The following is a 19527-nucleotide window of genomic DNA, read 5'->3' as shown; positions in this document are numbered from 1 at the left end:
TGGGCCTGCCCGCTCCCGGCCGGGCGCAGGCAATACTTACATGATGAGCATTTTTAATTTGTGTTTCTCTGACGTAAGTTTTTGTCTTTGTGATTGTTTGTAGAATTGGTTTTCCTGCAGAAAGGGATGGGAGAGAAATGCATCAAAAATCAGTTGCAGGTACAGGAAAAATGGATGTTATTTGTACTTCATTAGGCAGCGTTTCAGTCTTCCTCCCTTCAACACAGTTTTAGCCTTTATATTTTAGCCCAATATTTGTTTTCTAGCAAGATGTTGCTTTTCTTTCCTCTGGTGCTAAGAAACGCACCAGACGGCCCAACACCATCTGTAATGTCACATGCAATATCAATCCTATGATTTATCACCTCCCACAACCCCCCAGATTATCCCAAAGAGGATTGTTTTCCCAAAAACACACTTACATTGGCCCAGCTGGTTCATCATCTGCAGCAAGCATCCCGAGGCACCAGGGAGAGACAAGGGAAGGAAAGAAAAAGAGAGTCAGTGTTTGTAGGGGGCCACAACGAGCAGCAAAGTGATCTATCTACAGCATCAAAGGCCATTCCAGTCGGGAGTGCAAGGATCATGGAGTTACTGCTCTGGATTCGGGTTTAATGGCAGGTATGTTGCTTCAATGGGTTTAGTTAACACTTGGAATGCTGGTCATGAAGGACTGCAACTGTAGCGGACAGATTGGTGCAACATGATCAAGACTCATCTTGTCCCCAAGTTCCAGTGGTTCAATCTCATAAAAAATAGATGAGGAGACAAACCAACGGTTCAGTTGTAAAATCCTGCTGGATGTTTGCTTGCATTGACTTTTTTTTAATATGCATTTTAATTTTTAAGCTGTTTTTCCACTGCTGATGGGTAACTCCTGGTACATACCCCAGAGGGTACATACACCGCATTCATTTTCCCCCACGGATGAAACAACCTCTACATTCCCCATTTTTCTCAAGGTTTAATTAGAAGGGACCAGGTTAGGAGGAGGCTGAAGGGGAACACTCGATTCCAGCCCCAACCATGGTCCTTGGGCAGCAGCATCCAGTGTCACCAGGAGGAGTCAGGGCGCTGGGACACCTCTGGACACACTTCAGCTGCAGAGGACTGACAGCATGTCCTGCCCATGGCCCTTGGCAAAACTCATTTAGGAACTGGCAGGGGGCAGGGAATCTGCCAATGAGGAATGTTTCATATCAACTCTCACGACCAATTGGGCTTTGTTTTGGAATTCTCAAACGCCATTTTCACCCACGCTGTAGTACAGAAGACAAAAATGCATTTACACAACAGTACAAGAGTCAATTCAGGAGCCTAATGCTCCCACAGATGGATTTTGGGGGACCAATTCAGGCCCTGCTGGTTTTGGCACTTGACAGTTGCCGTTCCCACCTCGTGCCGGAGGGATTTTTCAGGGAAGTCTTTGAGAAACTCTCAGCAGGATTCCACAAGGGTGCTTAGTGCACATGAAGCAGTTATGGAAATTACAGTCTTACAGTGTAGGCATCCGCATGAGCACACGCCAGGAGTAATGTCAGGGAGAGGGGACATTACTCCACCTGGGCCCTCGAGGCAACGGAGAGGCAAAGCCACCGCTAGCACAGACAGTGACCAGAACAGAAAATACTTCAAAAATAAAGAACTAACCACAAACCAAGAGCTTTACAGCCAAAGTAACAGACTAGCGACACACCGGTGTCCACAGAATTCCAGTACCAGCAACAGTAACTGTCGGACACAGTACAGAGAACTGGGACTAGGAAGGACAGCCAGACATCAATGTGCTGTTGTATATACAGTGAGATATACAGAGACACATCAGGTACTCGAACACAAAGCACAGCAGAGGAATCTATGGCTTCCTTCCACAAACATCTCTGGGAACCAAGGATCCGAGAGCAGCCCAGCTCCAGGTGGGACAGCGAGCCCTGGCCCCGAGGCCAGCGCTGCCAACTCGGCTCCAACAAGCACCATCCACTGCTTTGGGAGTTTGTTTGGCTGGACTTCAGCAATAGCAAACTGCACCGTGGACACTCGCTACAAAATAACCTTTATCCCTTCTCTGCTCAAAGATTTAAATGCCCGCTTCAGATAAGCAAGTTTGTGTTGTCAAAAAAATAAAAAAAAAAAAAAAAAATTTAAAAAGCAGCTTCAAATTGATAAAGGCTGCAATCGGTGATTCCTCACAAAGATCCCACAAAAAAGCCTACTGGGAATACTCTGGTGGATCCCCACAACTCCTCCCTGTCCCATCTCTAAGCTAAACCACAGATAAAAAGACCAAGGGAAATTCCCAGTCAGCTGCTAAGTGCTGGCAAAGCATCCCCAGTACAGTACAGACATAGACCGAACCCTCAGCGAAACCAGGGGCAACAGAACAACAGAAAAACCAGTACAAAATCAGACTAAAGAAAAGGTTCAAAACAGCAAACTGAAATCCAAATTAGTTGTGAACGTGAATGAGGAAGTTTTCAAGAGTGTTAACGTCATGACTTGTGCGTTGTATAGACTGAAGCGGAGGTTAAACAAACTCCAAAGCATGCAGAGCTCTCACTTACCACCATTTTTTAAGGGTATGATGCAATTGAAGGGGGGAAAAAAAAAAAAGAAGTCATAGTAACCGACAAGATCAATATCACCCAAAGCTTTAATGCCACAGCCCTGCTCTAGGACAGTCAGCAGCACCTATGGCACAGAAAGGTCCCCCAGCACTGGGAGCAGCCACTGAGCCCCTCCTGCAGCACCTGCCCTGGCACTGGGATCTCCAGAACCCCCCTGCTCAGAGCACAGCAATAACCCCACAGGCAGGCCTTTCCTCAGGCACGGAGTGACCTGCTTCATGGGCTCCCAAAACTGCACATTCTGAGCCAAAATGGGAGATGTGCTGCTTGGCTTAACACAGGTAATCAATCCCTGCAGGCAGAAATAGCTGGGAATTAAAACTGGAAGATGATGACAAGTAGATCTCCCTTAGCTCCTCCACTTGGATGGGAATGTGTTTTGTGCCCCCCCTCCCATTTTCAGCCTTAATTTACAGGCATTTTGTATGTCACTCAGCTTCTTTCACCGCCTTTGGAAAGCTACAGGGTTTATTTTTAGTATCAAATTAATCCTGGGTAGCATCTTGTGACTGGAGAAGTTAAAAATGAAACACTAGCGGGTTCTTCCAGCACTAAGATTCCAATTTTTGCTTCTGAAGGGATTCTACATCTCAGCTCATGCTTTAAAACCTGGAAAGAATCAATCCCAGTCTGGTTTGGTTGGAAGGGACCTTAAAGCCCATCCAGTGCCACCCCTGCCATGGGCAGGGACACCTTCCACTGTCCCAGGATGCTCCAAGCCCCAGTGTCCAACCTGGCCCAGGGATCCAGGGGCAGCTCAAAGCTCTGAAGGAGCAGCCAGAGCCTTTGACAGCTCAGGGTCCTGTGTCCACTGGGATAGAGCAATGCTGCTGGGAACAGCTGATGGATATGGCCTCACTCTGTACCTGCCTCACCATGATAAATTTAAAGTGTAGGAGAGAAAGATGTGCATAAAAGGGGAAAAAAAGCCCCACCAAAATCACTGGTTACAAAAGGTAAATGGTTGCAGTTAGAACAGTTTGTTTCTTTCAATTACTTACAGTAATAGCAGGAACAGGGAAAGTCAAGAAAAAAGCAAAAGAGGGTTAGAAAGAATGTGGGGATTGGGATGGAGCTTCTGCAGAGCCAGGAGAGGAAACACATTTAGGGGAAGTCTTTGGATTAGGCTGAGGAATGAGAGGGGAAGAAGGAAAAGGGACGTGTTACAACCCAGTCACCCAGGGCTATGGATTTCCAAGTACAAAACACTCCCATTCCTGTGGGGAATGGAGCCAAGGGGTTTTACCTTCTACTTACCCCAGAAACACCCTTTAAGCCAGGGGCTGTGCTGATTTTAGACTACTGGATGCAACAACAGCAGAAAACCCCTCCTTTAGGAACCTCTGCTAGGCTACCTCAGCTGGTGCTGGCTGAGCTATGGAAACCAAGCAGCTCAGGCTGTACTACAGAGACAAAGCCATTCTCCTCTCTCCCTGCCCAGGGCAGCACCCTGGCATTCCCTGCTGGCACCTCCTCCCCTGGGCATGCAGCCACGTGCCAGGGCATGCCAGCTCATGCAGCCCTGACCCCCAAAGCCACGGAAGCTGCCTGTGGCCAGTCCCCTCTGGCTGTGCCAGCCCCTTCTGGCTGCTCTCTGGGAACGGGGAGCGAGCTGGACGCTGCCTTGCCAGGTGTGTAAGGCAGGTCAGAACTGACGTTCTGAGAGGATGCAGGAATTCAATCTGAGAGGATGCAGGAATTCAAGCGCCATCTGCCCTCCCTTCCTCCTTCCAGCACGAGATTTGGGTGTGCTGGGAGAACATCCACAGCAAACCCTGCTCCAGGCACCCCCTGATGCCACTGCTTTGGTGGGAACAGGGATTTCATGGGTGCTATATTCCTTTTCCTGCTCTCCAGCAGCAGGACAAAGAATCAAGTCCCAAATCAGAGTCCTGAGAAGGAGGAAACATCAGCCAAGGAGCTCCTGAGCAGCCCTGGCCCGAGGCACACCAAGCAGCTCACAGACACACAAAGCCAGGTCCATGCAAAACCGAGGCCTGCAGTCAGGAAATGCCAAAGTTAAAGGAGTGTCCCTGCTCTTCCAGCATGGCAGCGCCTCCAACAGAGGGAACATCTTTACACAAAACTGCTCCAAGTGTACCCAGGAGCCCATCACCCTCCCCAGCCTCCCATGGGCACGCTGAGCCAGGGCATTGGAAGCCTGTAGAACATGGAGATCTGAGGGAAAGGGAAACATTCAATTGTTTCTTTGGGCTGGCCAGGCAGAATTTCCAAGTGCTGGGGAAAAAGTTCCAGAGGCCTGAGGGATCTCACCCAGAGAACGCTTCTGTCCCACCAGTCATGCCCCTCAGGACTAACTGGGCACTTGTGCCCAGCACCAGGCTGGTCTCACCTGAGGAGCTGACCCAGCACACCCCAAACATTGTCATTTGTGCAGGTTTAACTGAGCCAGCCCTAAAGTATCACCTGGGCACAGCATGAGGTGAGAGCTCATCGTGGACACCTGCAGCTCCCAGCAGAATGCAAAACCAGCAGCTCATCCTGCACTGCCCCAGTCAGGAGCCAAGGTGTGCTCCAGCAGCTCATTAACAGCTCCTTCTGCTCCAAAAGCCTTTGGTTTTCCTGAGGAAGTGGATTTTCCACAGGAAGTGGCCACGTTTAGCAGCACTGGTTTTCTCCAAATTTTAAAAACAATCCTTAGGAGTGGTCTGAGTAAGCCACACTTCAGCTCTCTGTGCACTCCTCTCAGCAGGCCAGATGGTGGCCAGGCCATCAGAGCACTCCTGAGGGACAGTGGCAGACACCCTGAGGTGGATGTGTGGCACCTGCAGAGTGGGGACACCACAGACCCAACACCTGCACCCAGCCCTCGGGATCTTTACAGGATCTGCAGCCAGAGCCATCCCCCAGCAGGACGTGCAACAGATCCAGGGGGGCCAGCCACCCTCACACCTGCTGTGGGACACAGGCTGACACACACCTGGGGACTCCAGAAAGGCGTTCCAGAGTTATTCCACCCTGGGATGGTGCTGATGATGAAGCAATCCCAGTGTCTAAATTTGGAGAGGTCCAAGGAGAATATTGCCATCCCAGCAGGAAGGGCAGCACCACCTCACGTGGAGCTCTGCCATGAGCACATCCCTAAAGGTGAGCAATTCCCACTGATACCAGGGCTGGAAAAGCCAGCAGAGCTCCTGGCTGTGCCAGCTGCTGTGGAACAGGAGTGCTGTGTGTTTGGCCTCAGCTGCTGGCTCAGCCACAGCTCTCCCTGCAGCAGCAGAGGCGGAGGTGGGATTTTGGAAGGGGGAGCTGAAATCCCAAACTCCGAGCGCGTCGCTGCATTCCAGCATTAACTTTGGCATTTCGTAACCATGTCTTGAAGGTAAGAGAATTCAGGATAACCCCAGTCAAACATCCCCACGTGGCAATCAGGAGGCTCCTGATGATTTCCCACGTGTGCATTTGTACGTGCCCTGCCCCTGGGGCGTTCCCCACGGGCGGCAGCACAGAAAGCTTCGGTGCCAGGATGGAAAATGCACAACTATCCAAGGAATGTGGGACTCAGGGTGGCATGGTGCCAGCTGTGTCCATCAGCCAGGCAAACCTCATCCCCAGCTACGGACTGTCACACTCAGCACGGATTTCTCCTCCAGGAAAGGGGACAGGGAGAACACCTGACCCCTATGGAGGTGTGTCGTCACTCCCCAGGGCTCTGCCTTCACAACAGCAGCCCCAGTGAGCACTGGAGTGACCTCAGCTCCTTGGCTCATCATCCTGGGCAGCTCCAGGGGGATGATGAGCCTGCATCCCTTGGGTACCTGGGGAGTGGCCACACCAGCCAGGAAAACTCCAGCCTTGGAAAGAGGCAGGGAACTCTTCACTTCCAGTGTGAGCTCCAGTGTGATCTGCTCACACCACAGCCAATTCCTGTTGGATTCCGTCCATTTGGGGCTGTTGGCAGGGAATATTTGTGCATCAAATTCCCAGGACCTTGTTTTGGTCCTTGTAAAACTTCATCCAATGAAAATTCTGAACAGGGGGAACTATAATCACTGACATGGGGGAGGAGGAAAATGAAAATTGTCTGTTCCAAGTTTTCCGGGCTGGTGGAGGTCCCTGAGACCACGCTGAGGGCAGGACAAGCCCTGGAGCCACTGGAAGCTGTTAGTGATGCACAGAACATGCACTATGGTCCAACTGGGAGCTCCACCCTGAGAGCAGCCCCCACACATGCTCTGTAAGCAGTTAGTAAGTGCTACTCAAGGCTTACAACCAAAGCTGGTTTCCTCTGGGGATGCACTACCTCAGCCAGTTCTGATCCAAGCCTCGGCCCTGCTCCCGTTATTCCATTTGCTGTGTTCCACGAGCTCCTCTCCTCGCTGTGGATCCCGTGGGAGGCCGTGAGGGTGGCTGTGCCCACCCCACACACACATCACTGTCCCACACCTCTATTTTCATGCCCCTGCAGCCCCACAGCCACACCCAGCTGCCCTGGGGAACAGCTCTCACTGAAAGGGCTTGGCCAGCCCAGCATGGTGCTGAGGATCACTCCAGCACCCTGCCCTCCACCTGCCCCATGGCTGTTCCATCGTGTTCCTGCAGCACCACGACATTCCTGCTGCTTCTCCCAAGGAGTCCTCGCAGAGGTTTTCTTGCTACAAACGGGAGTAAGCTGCTAGCAGCACATTAATGGCTGTTTCTCAGCATGGGTCTGGCAAATATTCAGCCTCACACTGCCCCTTTCCCCAGCTGTGCACAGGGGAAGGTGTGCAGGAGCTCATAGATAAAAGTTACTACTAGTTGTATGTACCAAAGACAGATGAATTAATTAATTATTGCTACCATCAAACCTGATAATAAGCCCTATTTTTACAAAATCTAATCAGTGGCTACAATAAATACAGGTTCCAGAGCATTCCTTAACTACAGATTCAGCTACACAGCAGAGTAAGAGCCCTCCCCCCCTCTCTGAACCCTGCACACATTTTAGTTCTGAAGCACCTTTGCAGCCCCAATCCCTTGAAGTGCAATGATTCCTTGGTTTGAGTGTAATGTCCCCTGACAGCCCCTGACCAGTGTCCATCCACGGGGAGGAGGGAAAGCCACCAGGGTGAGGGTGCTGCCAGCTCTGCCCTGTGCTGCTCCTCGGGGCGCACACACAGAGAGATGCGACAAAGCTTTAAAGACATCCACAACCCCCCTGAGACCCCTGAGATCCAGCCCTGGGCTTTGCACCCTGTGGGCTTCATGTCCGGAGAGGGAGGAGAGGAGAAAGGCAGGAGCGTGGAGCGGGGCGGGCTGTGCTGCTGGTCCTTCCTGCAGTCCTCCAGCAGCAGCAGCAGCAGCAGCAGCGGGGCCGGGCGGCTCAGCGGCGGCGCGGGGCGCACTTACCGTCGGGAACTTCGTCCGGCCGCTTCCGCTTCTCGTAGATGACGATGATGACCACCAGGATGACGATCTCTGCCAGGATGCCTAGAAAGGGCCACAGCGGGGCCAGGTGGCTGCGCACGCGCAGGATGGTGGTGACCGACACGGAGCCCACCTGGTTGGTGGCGTTGCACTGGTACTCGCCGGGGTCCTCGTTGATCTGAAGGTTTGTGATGCTCAGCTCGGTGTAGTTCTCTTTGTTGGAAATGAAGAACCTGCCCGAGGAGTTGTTGATGTCCTGGCAGAGGGACAGGGGTGGGAAATGGCAACAGCTTTAAGGCCTTTGTGGCACAGGAACGGGAGATTTGAGGGAGGAGCCCAGGCCTGGTGTTTGTCTCTCAAAACACCACAAAGAGAACCCTGCACTCAGGGCTCTGATCACTGCCAGCACTGAGTCACTCCTCAAAACCTCCAGCTCACACTCAGCAGGGAACACTCATCCCATCCTGCTATTTGCTTCACATTTTGGCTCCATCCATCCAATCCATACAGCAACAGGAAACAGCTGGGCTGGAGGGGTTGCAAATTCCCAGCTCCTTTTTGCTATTCCCACTGCTGGTCACATTTTCCTGCTCACTAACTACATCACTGGCTACATGGAACAAACAGATCACCCAAGCTCTAACAGGGATCACTGCCACCTCCTCATATTAAGTCTTGTGAGCTCAACCAGTAAAACCTGGAGAAATTTATAACCCAATGTGGTTTTAAAATTGTTTCCTAAGTCAGATCTTGCAGTTTGCAGCAAGTTCCAGAAAATGGTTTCAGGCTAAGTTCTTAACTTTGCCCAGCAGTGCAGTGTGCAGTTTTTTTCACATACCAACAATAAAACTGTAATTTTTTATTTATATATATACACAACATCCTAATATATTTAATATATTATTTAATATATTTAATTAGTAATAATTATATAATATATTAAATAATGTTTAATATAGTATGTATAATATTATTTCATATGTTCTATATATAATATATATTCTAATATATTTATGTTTTATATATTTATATTGATCTTGATATATAAAAAATCAATTTTATATTCACCCATCCATCCTCACTGCTGCCAAAAATACCCACCTTCACTCACACTTTGGAGGGACTGGATGTTGAGCAGTCACAAAGTTCCTTTAACAGCCCATCCCCAACCCCAGGGTGCTGCTCTCCCGCCTCTCAGAGGGTCTGAGCAGGGTTCCTGACCCTATTCCTTACCTCAAACACCCCATTGACCTTCTTGCGCCACACCCACTCGGGGTGGGGGAAGCCCACGGACTTGCAGTACATCAGGGCCTCCTGGCCCTCGTTTTTGTTCTCACTCCTCTTGTGCCCAGTGATGTCAGGAACAGCTAGGGGACAACAGAGCAGCTTGTAAGTACCAACAGGCTTCTTTCACTCATCTGCACACAAATCCCTCCTGCTCCCTGGAAGCTGGGCTTTGCCACCCCGAGGGGATGTTAGGGATGAACTCTGTGTGGGTGCGTCTCTGGGAGTGGCCCTAACCCCTGTGCCCTGTGTGTGTGTGTGTGTGTGTGTGTGTGTGTGTGTGTCCCTGGGAGCAGCCCTAACCCCTGTGCTCTGTGTGTCCCCCAGCCCTAATCCCTGTGCTCTGTGTGTGTCCTTCAGCCCTAACCCTGTGCTCTGTGCGTGTCCCTCAGCACAGCCCCAACCCCTGTGTGTCCCTGGGAGCAGCTCTAACCCCTGTGTGTCCCTCGGAGCAGCCCTAAGCCCCCCCGAGCTTAGGCTGGCTCAGGGCAGTGCCTGGGCTGACCCCTGGCCCAGCAGATGGCCCCAGGCTGCAGGGCCCACCTTTAAAGCTGCAGCTCCTAATTACAGCACACGTGGCTGGATGTGTGATGGCAGCTCTGAGCTGTTAATCCAGCCCAGGCCAGCCTGGCTGCTCCAGGAAACTGGAATTTCCTCCAGGAGACTCCCCTGCTCCACCAGTACATTCCCTGCAGGTGCACACAGAGCCAGCAATTCCAGCTGCAGGCTGAGATCATGAGGAGAATTTCTCAAAGGGAACAAAAGCTCTTGTGCCAGCAGACAGCAGCTGAGCCTGCTCTCCCCAAAATTGCAGCAGCAATCTTTGGGAAAATGCCTGGCAAGCTGTTCTGATTCCTGATGCTGTGCTGTGTCAAAGGGGTTTGGGTGCAGGGAGCATCCCGTGCCTCAGATCCTTTCTGGAGTGTAGCAGCATTATCCAAATGAGATTGTGAAGCACAGCAAACCCAGGGCTGTAGGAAAGCCTGGGCTTCAGCTCCTGCTGGTGTGTGTTCACCTGGGCAGGCACACAGGAGAGACCCCAGGCATCCTCCAAGTGCCCATGGGAATTCCAGCAGCATTTCCAGCCCAGCATTTCCAGCCCAGCACTTCCTGGGCCTTACAGGAGTCCTGACCAAAGGATGAAACCCAGCCAGATGCCAGCTCCTTAATTCCAAGATGATGCCAAAAGCACTACACCATGATAGGTAAGAACAGGCAATGAACAAACCCAAGGGGTTTATTTAAGAAAACTGACACTCAAAATGTGGCACAGACATCCTTTATGAAAAATCCTTTCCTCAGGATTTTTCCTCCTGAGAAGCTGAGAGGCCTCAGGAACAAAATGTAAACAATGATTATCTGCTGCTGTGGAATGCACCAGGTGCATCTGTGATTGGTCTTATGTGGTTGTTTCTAATTAATGGCCAATCACAGCCAGCTGGCTCGGACTCTCTGGTCAGTCACAAGATTTTATCATCATTCCTTTTCCTCGCTCGCTTTCTGATGAAATCCTTTTTTCTATTCTTCCAGTAGAGTTTTAATATATCATTTTCTTTTACTATAATATATATAATAAAATAATAAATCAGCTTTCTGAAACATGGAGTCAAGATTCTCATCTCTCCCCTCGTCCTGGGACCCCTGAGAACATCATCACCCAAAATGCATCTTTCCATATCAGACATAAAAATACACTGAGAGACATAAACCCTGATCTGCACAAAGGCACCAGATCCAAACAACGCCCTGGCCTTGCACAGAAAGGAGCTACAGAAGGTGAACGAAGCTGAGAGGAGCATTCCCCACCTGCCAGGTGATCCCTGTGTCTGCCAGGGGCAGAACACCTGGAGCAGATGGATTTGCTGAGCTGAATTCATGTCCCCAGGCAGGAAATCACTCAGCCCTGGGGCTGGCAGTGCTGTGCTGCTGCAGGACCCAGGCCCTGTCCCCAGCCTGGAATATGGCATTTATCCCAAATAATGAGGCCTCCAGAGGGGACTGTCACCTGGGGACATACTGAGAGGTGCCACCACTTCCCTGCTGGCCTGGGACCTTCTTAAAGCAGCAGCTGGGTGAGCCCCCTGTGGCTTTTGCTTCCTGGAGGAGGCCAAGGAGGGATCTCCTCCATCCCAGCGGTGACAAGGACAGGATCCCAGAGCTGGCACTGCTGGAATGCCACCAGGGCTGCAAGCTGGGAACATTCCCATGAGGGAGAGCAGCAGTGGCACTCAGCAGCTCGAGGCTGCTGGCTTCCAGTGCCCCTCTGAGCAGGGCTGAGCTGGAAAAGGGGACAGGGACAGCACTCCCAGCTGGCCCAGTTTGTGTCAGGCTGCTGGCAGGGAGGGAAGGGACAGGAAAGGACAGGGAACACTTTCTGGGACACCTCCACTCCTGCTGCAGGGTGACACAATGACATTGCAGAAGGAGAGGCCAGCTCCCAGGGAGATCCCAGCAGAGCAGCAGTGCCCAGAATACCTCAGCTCCTCCCTGGCTCTGCTGGGCCAGGGCTATTCCTGGAGCACCCAGGGGCTCTGTGCACTGCTGGGGTTTCAGTGCCACCAGCAGACACTAACCCAGCACTTTCTGTCCCAAACAGTGCAGGAAGCAGTGCCCTGCTGGCCCCACATCCCTGCAGCCCCAGCTTTAGCAGGGCTTCCCTGGGAAGCTTTGGAAGCCAGGACTGCTCCTTGCACCATCCTGCTCTGTGCCAGCCAAAGCCCAGGGTTGATTCCTTAGGTTTATTTTTTCTGTTCTGTGTTGGTGTGCAGCTTTAGCTTTATATTAAGTGTTCCTGGGATCTTTCACAGTGGAGACAAAGCAATCCTGTTCTAGCTGGAGACTCAAGGACAATCTCTTCAAACTTCAGGCCCAAAGCTTAAACAATGTGAGAAGAGGAGAGCAGGCAAGCAAGCAAGGAGGATGAAACTTCACCATTTGAAGCTGTTAATTGGACAGTTAACTCCTACATGCAAATGGACTAAAACTTATAAAAATGTGAGATCTCATGACCAAGCCCTGTTTTGCTTCTATCTTGGAGCCATCTGGGCACTGCCAGGGTGTGCCCTTTGAGAGCACTTCAGTAAATCTCCACTTTATTCCCCTTAACTCCATCCAGCCTCTGCTCCAGCTCCTCAGGGCATCAGGGTGAGGCAGGTTTAGGTGGGAAGGATTTGGATTTCAGCTCCCTCTGCTCTGTCACTGCTGATCATTGGCACCAGCAGAATGCCCCTGGCAAAGGGAGGTTTGGATTCCTGTGTGTGAAGCAGGAAAAATCCTCAAGGTGGGCTGGAAACACCTCATAAAGAGCAAAAGGAAGGAGAGTTAATTTAAATTAACTGCTACCAAAAAAAGGGAGAATAAATAGACATTCAGGCATGCTTGACATGAGAGGAATTCTATCCAGCATAGTTTTGATAGTTTTAAACCTAAACACAGGGGGAAAGGGGTTTGTGGCAGAGTGACCATGGGGCTCCCAACAGCACAGAACTCAGTGTGCAGCAGCTTTCCCAAGGGTTTGGGGGTCACACAGCCAGGAAAATTCATCTCCTCATGTACAGGAGGCATTCAGCCCTTCCAAGCTCTTTACCACTGAAAAGGAGAGGGAAATTTAAATGTGTGACACCTGCAAAGCATGGCCCAGTTACCTTCAAGTTTCTCATTAATAGACAAAATTAAAGCAAGGGCAAAGCACCTAAAAATATTCCTGCACTGAGGGGTGACCTGAACAGGACTCTGGGAAGTTTCTTTTTCTGGTTATGACTCCAACCCCTGTCTCCCTCTGGAGCTTGAAGGCACCAGGAGAAGGGGGAATGTGAGGGGATTTTTGTGGGCTCACAGAGTGTCCAGTTTAATTTATTCCTGGTAGAGAGGAGCCAGGCTGCAGCAGAGGTTTGCTGAGACAGCCAGGAACTGAGGCCCAGGCTCTTCCCCAGGAAGGTGCAAAGGGAGCAGGAGCAATCCCTTGATGAGGCAGGGGCAGAAAGGCCTGGCAGGAAGGGGAATTCAAAAGGTCCTTCCAGCAGCTGTTTCCTCTCCCCTTCTGCCAGGACCCTGGAGGAGCAGGGGCACTGCAGAGCTCTCCAGGGCTGCAGTTCACAATTTGTGTTTCTTTTCATGCTCAGGCCTCCAGAGCTCCCCACCAGCACTGCAGGGATGCTCCAGGTGGAAATGCAGCAATCAAGGATCCCCTTCCAAGGGGCAGGAGGGGTGCCCTGGCCTGGCCTGGCAGCTCCAGCAAAACCACCCCACCAAAATCACCCCCAGTCTGCTCCAGTGCCAAGGAAAAGGAGACATGAGATCCCTGCTCCAAGGGGCCCTTTCCCTACACCCAGCATTTGCTGCATTCCCGAAATCCAGCATTTCCTTACACCCAGCATTTGCTGGATTCCTAAACCTAGCATTTCCCTACACCCAGCATTTGCTGGATTCCCTAAATCCAGCATTTCACTAAATCCAGCATTTCCCAGATTCCCTAAATCCAGCATTTCCTTACACTCAGCGTTTGCTGCATTCCCTAAACCCAGCATTTGCTGGATGCCCTAAATCCAATGTTTCCTTACACCCAGCATTTGCTGGATTCCTAAACCCAGCATTTCCCTAAATCCAGCATTTGCTGCATTCCCTAAACCCAGCATTTGCTGGATTCCCTAAATCCATCATTTCCATGAATACAGCAGTTGCTGGATTCCCTAAACCCAGCATTTGCTGCATTCCCCAAATCCAGCATTTCCTTACACCCAGCATTTGCTCAGCCCCAGGTTTGCAGCTCAGAGCTGCCCCCAGAGCTCTGGGGAGCTGAGCAGGAACAAAGCCCCCCCAGAAGAGCTGGCTGAGGGAATCCAGCTTGGAATGAATTCCCAGGAAAGGCACCAGACACTGCCTAGATTTCCAACTGCTCTCACACCTCTGCCCTAAGGATTTTTTTGAGAAAAAATCCCAGAATGGTTTGGGTGAAGGGACTCAAAGCCCATCCAGTGCCACCCCTGCCATGTGCAGGGACACTTCCCATTATGCCAGGCTGCTCCAGGGACAGGGAGGGACAGGAGGGGAGCTGGCCCTGCATGCCCTGGCTGCCTCTGCCACAGGCTCTGGGGAAGCTGTTCACAAGCTGTCAGAAAATCCCTATTTTTGGAGCACGAGCACTTTGGCATTCAGCAGCCTCCTTCCCCTGTGCATCAGCAGTGAGAGCTGCACCCTAATTACAATCAGCATAATTACAATTAACTCTCAGTGTAATTGCTCCAGCACCAACAGGAGCCATGCAGGTAAATATGAGGTTACAGGTGTGATGGGCACCCAGGTGGTGTCACTGTGCTCACATCTGCTCCAAGTGCAGTCCCCATTTGCTGTCCCCAGTTTCCCAGGAGGGTATTTAGGTGTAAATTACCTGTGGGAAGTGAGTAGGATCAGTTCTCCTTGCATTCAATCACAGGAATTGCCATTTCCTCCCCCAGAGTGAGCTCCCTGCCAAGCTCTGCTGGTGGCCCTGCCTGGCAGAGCAGCAGCCAAGCCCTGTGGCAAACATCCCCAGGGCCCTGCAGGGACCATCAGAGCTGGCAGAGCTCTTGCTCCACTCCCAAAGCTGCATTTCCCCTCTCCAGGAGTGGTTTGTCACCTAGAGCAGCCCAGAGGAGCCAGCAGGAGCTTTACATTTTAATTAACATCAGGAGATTCAGCAATTAGAGCAAAAGGGCAGGATGGGATAAAAAATCCCCAAGAAAAGGAAAAGGAGGAAAATGGAACCTCTCCAGCTGTGTATCCTGAACACCCAGCCCAGCTCCTCAGGGTGGTGAATTCCCTTTCCCACAGACTGATGGATCCTCAGCTGGATCCCAGGGCCTGCCAAATTCCACACAAATTCCCAACCTCAGCCTCCTGCAGCCCTGTGGGAATTCCCTGACACCAGCACTGCTCTGTGGCTCCCTACAGCCACACCCATGGCAAACCTTGCCCACTGTGCAGCTTTTATTCCTAATTTCAGGCTCCAGGATGTGCCCATGACCCAGTGCCCACAAACCCATGGCTGCTCCCATCTCTCAGCTCTTTCCCTGGATGTGTGCCAGCCCTTCCCTGGAAATCAGAGCTTTTGTCTGTGATAACAAATTATTATTTCTGATATGAACCCAGGCATGGTGAGGAGGCCTTTGCTGTGTTGTGGGGCTGCTGAGGGAGGGAGGCAGGGAGTGCCAGGGGAGGGGACAAGGGGACAGTGAGGGTGCCAGCAGTACCTCTGACCTCGATGGTGGCGTTGGCCACGGGCGAGCCGGAGAACACGAACACACACAGGTACTCCCCTGACTCCTCTGCTCGGGCCTTCAGGATCCTGCAGGGACAGCACACAGCACCAATTAACACCCCTTAATTGCACCCACTAATTGCTGGTGCAACCAGATCATGCCCACCCTCCCCAGCACACACTGAAGCAGTTTCCTCCCCTAGAAGACTCCTTTTTTATTGATTTATTTGTATTAATTATTGCTTTTAAAATTATTCCTTTTTATTAATTATTTTATTCATTATTAAGTATTTTATTTATTATTAAATCTTTTATTTATTAATAATTATTGTATTTATTATTCTTCCCTTTTTTATGAATTCTTTTTCAATCAAGCAAAAGAGCCCCCGCAGAAGAGCACAAACCCTGCAATAAAATCATTTCATGACCCCTGGAAACTGCTGAGACACATGGAAAAAGCTGCTCACTTCAGGCTGAGTGCTGACAGCATTTACACACCCAAACTCCAGTTATAAAGTGAATAATTTCAGATAAGGAGCTCTGCAATGGCAGAGCAGCTCAGCAGCACGCTGAGCACCTGCAGCCACGCCCAGAGTGAGGAGAGGAAGGACAAGGGGGAGTTCTGTGACTCTCCCCAGCTCTGGTGGCCATCAATCACTCAGGAGCTGCAAACTGACACAGCTCAAGGCTCACAGGAGCTCCCTGCAGCTGGAGCAGCCACCCCGAGCTGGATGAGGGTTAGGAGAGGTTCACCCCAGTGCCAGTGCTGGAACAGGCAGCATTTTTAATTGAAACAGTTTAATCTCTAAATTCTGGAGCTTTCTGGATGATAAAAGTAGCCAGCTCTGAACTCCAAGCACCAAAAACATCTGACAGCAAAACAAAGTGACTGAAAAAACAAGAACCTGAGAGCTTAAGGGAATTAAATAATGAACCAATATAAAATATAAATAAATGGGGGAGGGAAACACCCTCTGTTAACCACAGCTATGCTGCTGCTGTTTTTCACTGAGAAAACCTGGAATTCCTGGATTTAAAATGTAACCAAAGCACCAAAGGGGCAGAGAGAGCCTGAACTCCAGCAGCAGCAAAGCAGCCCAGGAGTGCTCAGGAATTCAGGATCTACTCTGCAGATGGAACCTGGGATTTCTCCTGCTGTGCCTGGGATTGCTGGGAATCCCCCATTCCTTGGGGACAGGGGACTGTGGTGCTCTCCCACTTCACTCCCTCCTTCCCCAGCAGTGTCTAAATCCTCCTTTACAGAGGAATTTGGAAGGAAAATCCGGCCTGGCTTGGAACAGCCTCAGCCAGGCCCTTGCTGGGCAATACTGGGCAATTCCCAGGAACCCTGAGCACCACTCCCATCCAGGGAAGCCCCTAAAGCTCAGGCCCAGGGCTGAACACTGCACTGAGGAGGGTCAGGAAGGAATTATGGAAGGAAATGAAAGTCAGTTTTTAGTTGCAAAATTAACAAGGTAATTCAAAATGAGCTAAAGGGGAAAATGAAAGGACAAATCATTAATCAGGATCAAACCCAGCTTTCAAAATGCTGTGGATGAGAGGCTGCTTTTCTAAGGCCATGGAAACCTTAACATCCCCTAATCAGCATAATTACAATTAAATATCCCAAATATACCCTAATTCTGTGTCAGTGAAGCAGGGGGAAAAGGGCCCCTTTACAGACAGAAAACAGTTGGGACCAAGTTGTCAGCAGGGGTTAAAACATCCCTAAAGAGCTCTTCAGCCTAGCTTAAGGTGGAACTGGAAGTTGGGTTTGCCGTGCATCAAGGGAGAAAAAGGATGGAAATAAAAAACAGCGCAGAAAAATCACAGAGGGAACTCTGAGGGCAACACTGAGGGAGCTGCATGGGATCCACCAGCTCCAGCCAAGGGCTGGGATCATCCCACAACCACCAAATCATGACCAAACCACCCCAGCGACACCTCAGGAACACCATCCCTGCCCATTCCCATTTCCCATTCCAGCTGGAATTTTGAGCTCTGGGATGATGTGCAACACCAGACCCACAATGAGCCCCGGAGAAGAGCTCTGAGCTGACAGTTCTACTGAATCACAACTCTGAGAACACTTGGTGTACCCTTGTCCCCTGGCTTGGCCCAGGCAACCCACACCTCAGGAACACAAGCCCATCCCTTTCCTCATTCCCATTTCTTATTCCAGCTGGGATTTTGGGTTCCAGGATGATGTGCAGCAACAAACCCACCCATGAGCCCTGGAGAGGAGCTCTGAACTGCCAGAGTTTGACAGAGCCACCACTATGGGACCACCAGGAGTGCCCTGCTCCCCTGGCTTACCCCAGGCACCCACACCTCAGGAACACTATCCCTGCTCTTCCCCAGGGAACAAACACCATCCCATCCCCGCTCTTCCCAGGGCAGGAACACCATCCCTACTCCATTTCTCATTCCAGCTGGGATTCTGGGCTCCAGGAGGATGTGCAGCAACAGACCCATCCGTGAGCCCTGGAGAAGAGCTCTGAACTGACAGTTTTACTTCAGCCAGTGTAAACTGTGAGAACACCGGGTGTGCCCTCGTCCCCTGGCTCAGCCCAGCACCCACACCTCAGGAGCACCATCTCTATCCTCCCCAGGGCAGGCCTGGCCCAGCCCACTGCGGGAAGGAACACCACGAGTGCCCTTGTCCTTTGGCTCAGCCCAGGCCACCCAGACCTCAGGAACACCATCCCTGCCCATCCCCATTTCTCATTCCAGCTGGGATTTTGGTTTCCAGGACGATGTGCATCAACAGACCCACAATGAGCCCTGGAGAAGAGCTCTGAACTGGCTGAGCCACCACTGTGTGACCAGCAGGAGTGCCCCTGTCCCCAGCACAGCCCAGCACCGACCTGTACTCGGTGGTGTTGGAGGCCTTCCTGGTGCCCGGGATCTCCTCTCCGTTCTTCACCCAGTAGCTGGCGGCCAGGGGGCTGGGGCTGCTGGTCAGGTTGCACTGCAGCGTGACGGCCACGCCGGCCACGTGCAGCACCACGTCCTCGCTGGCGTTGATCCGCGGCTCTGCAAGGCAGGGACAGCGTCAGGGCCGGCCCTGGGGACAGTGCCAGCTACTCTACGTGGTGGCACAGGGGGCGGGAGGGGAGGGCACCACACGGGGGATGGCACTGCGGGACACACGGAGGAAGCACAACCAAACCACAGAGCTCGGAGCTGGCGGGCAGCGCCCGGGGCCGCGCTGCTGGGGAGAGACGGGAGGGGTTAATGTTTATTGGGAATCCCACACTGCAGGTGACACCAGGGACACACTCTGTGCTTCCCACACCAACTCCTGGGGCTGAACATGAGGCTTCAGTTACTCCTCCACAGGTTTCTTGCTGGCTGGCACTTGGTTCTTATCACTCTTCCACCTTATCACTCCCTAAAGACGCCTGTGCTCAGGTGGGGTTGGTCTCTCCAGGCAGCACTGACAGAACCAGAGCACACAGTCTCAAGCTGCACCAGAGGAAATTTAGGCTGGATATCAGGAAAGAGTTTTTTAGAGAGAGAGTGATAAACTTCTGGAATGTTCTGCCCAGGGAGGTGGTGGAGTCCCCATCCCTGGGTGTGTTTAAAACAGCCTGGATGTGGCACCGGGTGTTGAGGCTGGGCTGGACTCGATGGTCTTGAAGGTCTCTTCCAACCTGGTCATTCTGTGAATTCTTCTCCTTAAGGTTTCAAACAAACCCATTTTTACATAAACAGCACTCAAATTTAGGCTTCTCAGTATTATTCTGCATGTTCCCCACCCAAAGGCTGCTGTGGCCCCAGGTGCAGCCAGGAGATTCCACAGGGCACATCTTCCCTGGGAAGGCAGGAGGCTGAGGGAGAACAGCTGAGAGCAGCACCCAAATCTGCCAGTGAAATGTGAGGACATACAGCAGACTAACATCAGACTGCAAGGGTTTGTATCTGAGGTAACCTTGAGCACAAACATTTCTAAAGAACAAAGCCCCAGTGCACGAGCAGAGCCCAGGAGTTCTGCTGGCTGCTTTGGGGCTG

At 51.5% G+C, this 19527-nt stretch overlaps 1 protein-coding gene across 1 annotated transcript in view; it reads right to left on the bottom strand.

Annotated features, from left to right (window-relative positions):
• The window catches only part of NPTN (neuroplastin), a 44986-nt gene that overhangs the window by 1354 nt on the left and 24105 nt on the right, over window positions 1–19527 (bottom strand). The window contains exons 2-7 of the mRNA XM_054272392.1: window positions 18381–18549; window positions 15506–15600; window positions 9228–9361; window positions 7977–8250; window positions 423–444; window positions 41–114 (exon numbers count right to left, since the gene is read on the bottom strand). Coding sequence (XP_054128367.1) covers window positions 54–114; window positions 423–444; window positions 7977–8250; window positions 9228–9361; window positions 15506–15600; window positions 18381–18549 — 755 coding nt within the window. The 3' untranslated portion in view covers window positions 41–53. The remainder of the gene's footprint in view (window positions 1–40; window positions 115–422; window positions 445–7976; window positions 8251–9227; window positions 9362–15505; window positions 15601–18380; window positions 18550–19527) is intronic.

The sequence above is a fragment of the Melozone crissalis genome, unplaced genomic scaffold (genome assembly GCF_028551555.1).
Source record: "Melozone crissalis strain CALT ecotype California unplaced genomic scaffold, PUWL_Pcris_2 ptg000014l_1, whole genome shotgun sequence".
Taxonomy (NCBI): Eukaryota; Metazoa; Chordata; class Aves; order Passeriformes; family Passerellidae; genus Melozone; species Melozone crissalis.
Note: the sequence above shows the minus strand (reverse complement) of the source record. Positions and strands in the feature narration are given on the sequence as shown.